General features: G+C 40.1%; 1 protein-coding gene across 1 annotated transcript; it reads left to right on the forward strand.

The window, feature by feature from the left end:
* The first annotated feature begins 330 nt into the window (after positions 1-330).
* LOC143279497 (RING finger protein 122-like) lies at positions 331-10,593 on the forward strand. The gene is made up of 5 exons (XM_076583546.1): positions 331-688; positions 6,934-6,973; positions 7,423-7,461; positions 8,207-8,286; positions 9,533-10,593. The coding sequence occupies exons 1-5, from the start codon at positions 465-467 to the stop codon at positions 9,642-9,644; spliced, it is 495 nt and encodes a 164-aa protein (XP_076439661.1). The 5' UTR covers positions 331-464; the 3' UTR covers positions 9,645-10,593.
* The last annotated feature ends 424 nt before the right edge of the window (positions 10,594-11,017 follow it).

Raw genomic sequence — 11,017 nt, forward strand, 5'->3', positions numbered from 1 at the left:
TAAGGCTCCTTTAGCACTGAATATTGCAAGCAATTTAACTGCGTTTAATTGCGAAAGAAGTACAGTCTTTAGATTAAACAGATAAAAAAAACATTTTTTATGCGTTCGTGATGTTGTCATGTGTTGTAATTGTGTAACCCGTTGATCACGTATCTTAATTGTTCTGCGTTTTATTGATATGTATTCAGAACATCCTCATGCTATCACGGCTTTTGTCAACCCTGTCATGATACACACCACAGCGTGCGCGCGTGCCCATCTTAAGTAGCTTTCAGTTAAACGTATATCCACTAGAAGTGATATTATTAGATGTGGAAAAACACATTTTCTCTTACTTTGTCAGGTTGAACGATTTGGCTAAAGACAATAGAACCTGATGACGCAACATGAAATCAACGAAGAGGTGCCAAGTTGTTTATCTTCACTGACACCAGTATCCCTTCCATGCACCCATCACTCTTGACATGGACAGCAACTTGACCAACCCTGCGATTTCTGGCATGTCTGCCCGTCTGCTGGAGGGAGCCAGGCAGACTCTGACTGCCAACCTGTCTCACCATGACTCCGGTGCAGCCAAGCACTTAGGGCTACAGATCACCAGTCTGTCGTTCAACACCTCCCTGCCCCTGCTGGGATTGGGTTTTGTCACCCTAGTGCTCAGCCTTTGCTTCTGCTGCTACCTGTGGAAGTGAGTGTTCATCAGTCATTGGTTTTCATGTCAACATGCGTATTTACAGACTGTTGATATATTTAGGTATTTAGTTTAAAAGAAGTGGATCTGCCATCTCTGACAAGAAGTCCCCATTGGTATGGGCAGGCCAAACTGATTTCACACATTCATATTTAGTTACATACATACTTTCATGTGTGTATGCACATACTCTAATGTAGACCATATATGTATGTAAATTATGAACAGGTAAGTTGTATATTAACATTTCTATACAGATAAATGAAAGACATTTTAGACCCTACCATTGCAGACCAAAGCTGCTACGGTTGGAATTGGAGCCTTGGACTGGTGTGTTATTCTTGTCCCAAGATCAGAAAAAAAAATATGCTGGTGGTGTATTTCTTAAACCCCCACCCCCCACCCCCACCCCCGGCTCCCCCTCACCCACCCACCCACCTCTTGTATGCATGTATGAAGTGATCTAAACATACAAATGCAATCCAATTTCACTTTCAGCTTATTTATTACCTGCTTACTCTAACTTTTAAGGCTTATTGTTTGTACAGATTTATTCATCTCAAATTGTCAGACAGTAAATCATCTGCATTTTAACCAAATTCAATTTGGTCTTCTTTTCTCCAGCTGAGTTGCACTCCCCTTCTTTAGTATGTACAAACTTAACTATAAGAAGAAGGTAAACCAGCCGCTATGGTGAAGTGGTTAGCATTGCAGACAGAAAGCTGGGAGGATGCGGATTAGAGTCCCAGCAGAGGTGGGGGTATTCAGCCCTTGGCCAGCTCCTACCCAGATTTTAAGTATGCTACAGGGCTTAAATGAGAAGACACGCTGTCAAGTATCATCCACTTCACGGATGCTTCTTTGGGTGTGTTGCTCCAATTTCCTGACCAACACTGCAAGTGTCTAAATCTCTCAGGCTTGGTTGACACCAGGATACAATTATGACAGGAAGCGTAGAGTACAGCCATGTCATGTAGCCCCAAACCGAAATGGACCTCATTAGCATCATCATCATCATCATCATCATCATCATCATCATCATCCTTCTGAATTATCAATGAAATAAAATAAAAAGTCCCAAATTATGTGGCCTTTCATGCCCTGCTCTCATGGTGACCTCAGTTTTGATACCCCTCAACTTCCAAACTACTGAACACCACCCAAGTGACTCAGCAGCAGTGCATGGTCTCTTCTGGTGTGTGTCAACATAACTGTGAAGGTCAGTCTCTTGTCAGTGAGTGCAGGCTTGTCACCTGACCGGCAGGCTCTTCAGCTCTCTCGATTTTTAGTCAGTTGTTTTATCCCTGTCTTTTTAATCAAGTCAGTTTTTGACAGACAGATTCACAATGGACTTGTCTTTTATGTGGTTCCACGTGCCTTCAGACTGTTTGGACATTTTTACAGTGGGCTTAGAATATTAATCACTATCCACCATTGCTGGAGTATGGCCAACAAGCAGAGTGTTCAGTGGTAAACATCAACACTGCACATGCCTCACCATGCAAGTATTCTCGACATCAGCTGCTTGCGTCGGATCAGTACACACACACTGTGTTATGTCAAGATGTGATATGACGTCTTAAGGACTTAAACATTGGTTACAACCTCCCCCGCAAAAAACGATCTTGTCAGGGAGGGACACGGAAAAGGAAGGTGATACACGTCATTTAAAGCAGTGCAAACAGTTCCAAACCCAAATCACACAAGAGGCAAAAGGTGAGAGTAAACTTTTCTAACCTGATTTATATCCACCCTGAGAGGAATGTACAAGAGATTGAGACACCTTTCCACCCGTCACATCTGAAACATGTGTGTCAGTGTTCAGCCATGTTGACAGAAGGCATCTTCTATCCACGACGTAATTGTTGACAATGCTTTTGGTGTTGTTATGTTAACTGAAACATGGCTGTATAAAGAAGGGGGCGAGTCATTCATGGCACAGCTAACACCGCAGGGATACAAATCAAAATTGTTCCCCAGACAAGTTAGAAAATAGGGTGGTATAGCAGCTACAATGAGGAGCCATATACAAAATGGTTGTACGTTCAAAACCCTCAACAACACATCATTTTAGGGCGTAGCATTGAAGTTCGAGAGCAATAACTATGTGTGCCATGTTATATGTGTATATAGACCTCCACCAAGTCGACATAATAATTGTAGAATCCAGGATTTATCACCAAATTTTCCAATCTCTTTGATAAGTACACCTTAGATGCAGGGGACTTACCGGTAGTTTTAAATTTAATAGGTGATTTTAGCTTTCATTATGAATAGACCAACAATTCTGCCATCTTACGATTGCGTACTCTGCTCCACGAGCACACATTAAAACAACTGATAAGTGAACCCACCCACAAACTGGTCACACACTTAATTGGCTTGTGGTTTGGGAGAATATACTCACCCCCCACTTTCAGGTTATGGACTTTGCCCTTGCTGACCACATGGCAGTCATTTACAACATCCCTTTTAAGAGACTCAAACGAGAAAAACACCTCGTAACATCGCAAAACACCAAAATGATTGATGTTGATCTTTTCCATGCAGACGTCAAATCCCTTGTGCAGAAGAATCATTCAAATTCATCTCCCTTCAGAATATACAACACCGGCCTCCATCAGATACTGGACAAGCATGCCCCTCTCTCCACTCGCCTTGTTACTGACCGTCCCTCTGCTTCCTGGATGACCAATGAATTGAGGGCCACCAAGCATCGGGAACAACAGGCCAAGCACATCTGGCGCTCCAACAAACTGACAGTCTTCCGTGAGATCTATGTCAAAGAGCGCAACACACTGAACGCTATGCAGACCACTGCAAAACGTCAACACTTTAGTGTTTCCATCTGCCAGTGCTCCACGTCCAAACAGCTATATGCTGTTTCAAACCAACTGATTGGCAAAAACAAAGAACTGTTACTGCCAAAAGACATTCCTCCTCAGGATCTTCCTGATGCTTTTTTTAAACATATTTTACTGATAAAATCGCTAACATCCGACATGAACTGGATGCTTGTCCACCAGAGAATCAGTTCGATGAATTTAAAGGGGTTTTAATGACGTGTTTTAGAATAATTTCTGAAAAGACTGTAAGAGATTTTATTCTTTATTCTCCAAATAAGAACTGTGATTTGGATCCATTACCATCTAACCTTTTAAAGATATGTCTAGATGATCTTCTGCCCTTGATCACCAGTATTGTAAACCACTCTCAAGAGTCAGGCACTGTTGATGAATCTCTCAAATTGGCTATTGTCACCCCACTTTTGAAAAAGCACAATCTGGACTTGAAACAACTAAAGAACCATTGACCCATGTCTAATCTGTCATTCATTTCTAAAATTATTGAGAAAGTTGTGTTACAGCAGTTATAGGAACATCTAGACAAAAACGGTCTACTCGAAATTTATCAGTCAGCCTACTGGAAAAAAAACAGCACAGAAACAGCTCTTCTGTCTGTTACAGACAGTCTTCTCTCAAATACAGACAAAAAACTTGCATCCTTAGTGGCATTCCTAGATCTGTCAGCAGCATTTGATACAATTGACCAAATTCTCATCAACCATCTGAGCACTACCTTTGGCATTCAATCTACTGCTTTAAAATGGTTTTCATCATCTTTCAAACCATCAGTTCTGCATTAAAGTAAATCATACCACTTCTAAGGTTATCCCTCTTGTATTTGGTGTCCCTCAGGCATCAGTTCTGGGACCTATTTTATTCACTTTATATACTTAGCCTTTGTCTGACAACACCAAAAGGCATTCACTTGATTACCAAAAGTATGCTGATGACACTGAGTTACAAAAAGCCGCTCCACCATCTGACTTCAAAACAGTCATTAATGAGACGGAAGCCTGTGTGGTTGATGTAAAGGTGTGGATGGACAGAAACAAGCTAAAACTTAAACTTAACAAAGAGAAAACCGAGCTCTTAGCTGTAGGAGACTGAGCTCGTCTCAATGAAATAAAAAAAAAGAAAAGGGCCCTGTCACTCTCGGCACTTCTACAGTTAAATTTCAAATATCAGCTAAATACCTAGGTGTACATATTGATCACACCTTCACCCTGGCTGACCACATTTCATCCCTGTGTCGCTCATGCAATTTTCATCTTCGCAGACTAGCCTCAGTCAGACCATACTTAACGGAGAAAAACATGGCTCAGTTGGTTTCCTCTTTTGTCTTGTCCAGACTAGATTACTGCAAATCTACCTTAGCAGGTTTACCATCTTCCTCTCATTAGACTACAGAAAGTACAGAACAGTGCTGCACGACATGTCCTAGCAAAAAAGAAATCTGACCATGTCACACCTCTTTTGCATCAGTTACACTGGCTTCCTATAGAGTCCCACATTCACTATAAACTAGTGACACTTGCCTTACAACATTTTGATGAACCTCTTCCCCCGTATCTGTGCTGGAAATGTACGAACCATGTAGAACGTAAAGATCCAGTTCTGAACTGTTCCCTAAAGTCCCAAGAACTCATTTAAAATGTGCAGAGGAAAAGTCTTTTAGGGATCAAGTACACCAAATTTGGAATTTTTTGCCATTGTCCCTCAGAAATGCTCCTGATCCCCGCAAACATTTCTGCTCTCAGCACGATGGATAGTCCAAAGTTTTATGCTAGAGATATTTATACTCATGTAATCCTGTTTTAGTGCATTTTATATATTTAATGTGCATGTGTGTGTGTGTGTGCCAGTGTGAGTGTGCGCGCACATGTATGTGTGTGTCTAAAAAATGTGTGTTTTTAAAGAATGTATTTCTTTTTAATCTAAGTATTATTTACTTGATATTTTTATTGTTTGGTAGATCATAATTTTTTATTCATTCTGTGAACGCATTGGATTGAGCTGTTGTAATGTTTTATGTTATGTTTATATCTGGCTCGATGATGTAAGGTGCTTTGAGCAGCATTAGTAAAGATAAGATAAGATACGATAAGAATAACTTTATTATCTCCAACTGGAGAAATTTGGTCAGGTGCATTATCACAACATAGACAAGTAAACAACATGGGGACCATAACTGTAAAAGCCAACAACAGCCCCAACAAATATTACGAAGATACAAATGTAAAAAATATCACGTACATCGTTTCATACATACATTCACACACTGCAGGTAATAACTAGTATTCTTAATGTAAAAACAGAAAGAATTAAGAAACATTATTTGAATATAATTATAAACATAGCCTACTATACTGCACATTGATTATAATAGACAGATAAGATAAGAATAAAGATGAATTGCGGAAAACCACAACCAGATAATCAGCACACACCCGCACCGCACCCCCCCCCCCCCCCCCCCCCCCCCCCCCACCCCACACACACACACGCGGATAACTTGATCAAACAAGAGTAATAAACATATGTTCTCAAATAAAAGCATTTCACATATTCGCTTTTAAAAACATTGCAATAAGTACTGGATAAAGTTATGAATTATTATTATTGTTATTTAGGTGACAGCCCTTCACTGATGATCATACTCTTCAGCAGCAGTCAGAGGGTTGAAATTTAATGCAGAAGTTGTCTAGGAACAGCAGCTTTGTCTGCTGCTTTCCTTTGTCACTTGGAGTGGATGGGGTTTGTGTGTCATCCCTCTTCTCAAGTCCAACCACCCTCCATTCTGGAGTGTCTAGAGGTGGGTTGCTCACATCATAGTGACAATGGTCATGTGGTGTTCTGTGGCTGCAGTTGCTCTTTTTGTTGATGGTAAGTCATGGGATGGTATTGGTGGCTTAGCATAAAGCCCAGTGGACCTCAAGACTGTTTTGTGGGAAGATAAAGCTTGGAACAACAGCTCTGACTACTGCCTTGAACAACAGACGGATTTTCCTACAACTGCAAGCAACTATACTGCTTAAACAGCAATGGATGAAAATCACCTCTGAATGCCTTTTCCAACTGACTGGAGTCAATCAGTCTATAATTTGACTAGAGCTTTGAAAAACATGACTATAAAGGCTGAAGGGTGAATTCCTATTAGGTTGTGAAATGCAGCTCTGCACAGTTCTAGACTTAGACAGTGTTGACAACAGAGAAGTAACAGAAGAAGGGGTGGGGGGAGTGTGTGTGTATACTTAAAAAAAAAAAAAAAAAATTATTATTCAGGCTTGTATTTGTTCTTTTAATTTCAAAAGAAATGCATGCGTTTCCTTTGTTTTGTTCTGATCATGCTCAGATGACTCACTCAGACTTGTGAATTATTGCTTTTTTTATTTTCAGGTTGAAAAGAGATTCTCGCACTGAAAGAGGGTATAGTCAGGTGAGCACGATATTGAACATACACTGATCAGATTCTCTTGACATCAAGATAAGCTCAGATTCATACTGCTGTCTCTTAAAGGTTTATATTCTCCGTTTTTTTTTTCTTTCTTTCTTTTTTTTCAATGAATTTTTGTTTTAGTTTGCAAAGTTGTTTTCACAATAAACTGTTGATCTGCATTTGTTGTTTTTCTACAGTTAAATTTCAGATATCAGCTAAATACCTAGGTGTACATATTGATCACACCTTCACCCTGGCTGACCACATTTCATCCCTGTGTCGCTCATGCAATTTTCATCTTCGCAGACTAGCCTCAGTCAGACCATACTTAACGGAGAAAAACATGGCTCAGTTGGGTTTTTTTCACCACTGCTTGATGATTGGTTCATTTTGTTTCTGAAATTGCATGTTATGATGTTGTTTCTAAAATTGTATGATTTGTTTTGCAGCTAAAATTTAATTCGGGGACAAAGAAGGTGAAAAATGATGTAAGTATTCAACAAATTCAGCTGTTCTAACCAAGAGAAAAAGTTACTGTTTTATTTCTATCCTGTTTGAATCAGTCATTGCTAATACCCATATATATGTACTGAGGCAGTTTTTAAAAATGTTGATTTTGGTAAGACTACACTAGGATGTATGGATATCTATACAAGGGGGTACACACACACACAAACACACACACACACACACACACACTTATTTGCTTTATATACACTCTGAAACAGACACATACATGTCAGTCCACATGTAAATCCACCTGCATGTGAGTGCGCGCACACACACACACATGCACACACACACGCACACACACACACACACACACACATGCACACACACGCACACACACACGCACACACACATGCTTCAAGCACGCATATAGGATAGTTTAGTTTTAAAAGATTCTGAAAACACACCTCTGCCTATAATCATATCGACAAGCGTGTTGCCTTTACTTCTGCTGGTCATATATGTGTGTTTGCATGTTTGTTTGTTCATGTATGGTGTACATGATGCATATCTATTTATGTATGTCTTACTTTTTGTTATTAATGCCACAAGCTGCCTGCTTGGGACATGCTTGCATCAGTCTGCACTCTTCCTCCTCTTCTTCTTCCTCCACCTCCTCGTTGTTGTTGTTATATTGAACAAGCATATTTAATCTGCTACATGCATGGTTACTTCTGTGGTACATTAATGGACTGCCCAATGTTATGTTGATTCACTCCACAGATGTGCCCTGTGTGTTTAGAAGAGTTTGAGCAGGCTGAAAAAGTTGCTGTCTCTCGGTGTCACCATGGGTTCCATACAAAGTGAGTGTCGCTCTTCTGTGAAGCAATTTTGTCTGCTATAAGACAATTATCTGTGTGTGTGTGTGTGTGTGTGTGTGTGCATGCATATTTGTGTGTATCCGAGAACAAAATATGATTTCAATCAGTAATATGATTTCATTAGTAGATGGACAGGGTTTTCAACTAATTGTCTTCAGTTGTTCTCATACACATGTATATACTTCGAAGGAAACATTTACATCCCAGCACACAACTTTCAGGATGATTCTGATTGTGAGCAGATGTGTTAAAAACTCATTTTTGTCTTGTGAGTTTTAATTTCTGCTGACCAAAATACTGCAGATTAGTTGCGACTTCATTATTGGAGTTGTCTAGACTCTGGTTGAATGACAAACTTTGTGATTTCTATGAATCTGATCACCCTGCACCTCATTAGGAACTTCATGTTGGCTGCTGGGTAGCTAATGAGCACTCCTTTTTTTAATTTAACTTTTTGGAGGGGAGGGGGTGTGGGGGGGCAGGGGAAGGGAGGGGGGCCAGGAGTTGTTTGGGGGTCTTTTTTTCTTTCTTTTTTTTTTAATGGTTAGATTCACATAAGTTTACACATAGGCCAACAGCAAAGTGAGATCAGCATTATCAATGATTTCTCCATAGCAATGGGAAATCATTTACAGCTTAGTCTTTTGTGACTATTGCTCTCAAACAAGGAGGTAAAATTGCACTGGCTCTTAGTGCTGCAGCCTAGGGGGCTAGTTGGCCTTTGGGAACCATCCCAGCACCGACTGTCCTAAAACCTTCTTGGCTGAGAGATTGGGGATGTAACTCAGGCAAGACACTCTCCACTATAATCAAATTCTAGGCCAGATAGTCGTGACAGCAGTTACCTCCTCTGCTGTTCTGATGGTCATAGTCAAACATGACTGACTATTATACGGTGATTAGGAATCACACATGAGCCTTGAAGGCATTCTTGTCAATTGGGCGCAGTTCTGCCCTCTCTGGGACAAAGGCTATCAATGCAATGTTATTGAAAATGTGTGTTTGGTGTTTCTTAGAATTGTTTGGATCTTTGTAGTTGTATCTCCCTCCCTGGTGTTCTCAATATTTCTCTGTGTGTGTGTGTGTGTGTGTGTGTGCGTGCCTGGTCTTGTATATGTTTGCATGTGTGTTTATTGTGTGTGTGTCTGTGCATGCAAAGCTCTGTGTGAGAGAGAAAGAGAGCAATTTTCAAGGCACTTGATCCATCAGTCTTTCCTTGACTATATAGATGCCTGCAGCAGTGGCTGGCTCAACACAACACCTGTCCCATGTGCAAATGTCAGGTCGGCACCTCGGGTCAGGCAGGGGAGAGGACTGGGCTGATCACCAGCAATGTGTGAATTATTCCCCATGGATGTCCTAGTTCGACAGAGGGAAGGAGGAATTCGTGTTGAGAGCCAAGTGGCCAGACTCTTTTTTTTATTTTCTGCCCAGAGTGACTGCCCAAGTCTGTGGGACACTCCCTGTCTTTCCATGGTTCCTTTCATGTCTGGTGCCATACACAGATTCACAGAATTGTTTTCCTCCTTGTGGGAAGTTTTTCAGTCAATGAGCGTATTTGGAAGAATAACTGATAGGTTGAGAATGTGAAATGATCTGATGTTCATCTGTGAAAATTATGTGAGGAATTCCAAACGAGCAGTTGGTGTCTTTTTTGCATTGGAGAATAACACCTTTTTTTTGTGTGTGCTTCCATTGCATGTAATGATGATGATTATAAATGTACTTCCATAGCGCTGAATCTTATGCATGGACAAATCAAAGTACTTTGCACGTCAGTTATTCATATGTGCACTTTGCACTGATTCAGAGGGATGGAAGTCAACAAAAGCAGGGTTTGTTCTTTTTTTGTGTTGGTTTTTTTGTTTTGTTTTTTTGTTTTTTTCATTTTCATCATTTTGTGCACCTGTGTGTGCAGTGTGAAAAAACAACAGAATTGGCAGTTAAACAGACAGAAGGAACTGCAATTCTTTTGTTAAAACGTTAGGTGTTACATATATATATATATATATATATATATATATGCCACGGTATTTAGACTGAACATAAAATCATATAGAAAGAAAAAAAAAATCTGGCACAAATAAGGGGTTTATAATGAAAGCATTGGAACGTGTAACTGTTCGAAGTTGTGACATTCTGACCACCATTATACAGAAATCCGAACCCTAATCTTTTCATTGTCAGGCAACTTGGCTTTGTACTAATTTCCCTTTTGTCTCTGCAGTAAGGGAAGATGCTGACTGAACTCCCATTTTGTGAAGACACTGAGTGGTTGTGGTTGATCAAAATCCCCCCCCCCCCCCCCACCCCCCCCTTTTTTTTTTTTTTTTTTAGATAATGTTTGAGTTTTCTTTCCTTTTTGTTTTGTTTTTTTCCTGTCATGGAACTAGCATACTTGCAGTTGTTGTTGTTGTTGTTGTTTAATCTTTCAGGTGGATGTGAAATTTGCAAGTGATTTCTAAAGGATGTGTTCAGATAATGTGGTAAAGTGAAAGATATTTCCTCTAAAAGTAGTTGATACAATAAAACATTCTTGCTTAGCAGTTTATCCCTTCCCTGCCTTATTAACTTGGGTCGTGATCAGTTTTTCATGGAACACATTTCTGCATACTTGCATGGATTCTTTGAGGGTTTTTTTTAAAGATAGAACTGTTAAGTGCACAGCATACGTTACAACTGTATATTTTAACATGCTGTTCAGCCAGTTAGA

The sequence above is a fragment of the Babylonia areolata genome, chromosome 2 (genome assembly GCF_041734735.1).
Source record: "Babylonia areolata isolate BAREFJ2019XMU chromosome 2, ASM4173473v1, whole genome shotgun sequence".
Taxonomy (NCBI): domain Eukaryota; kingdom Metazoa; phylum Mollusca; class Gastropoda; order Neogastropoda; family Buccinidae; genus Babylonia; species Babylonia areolata.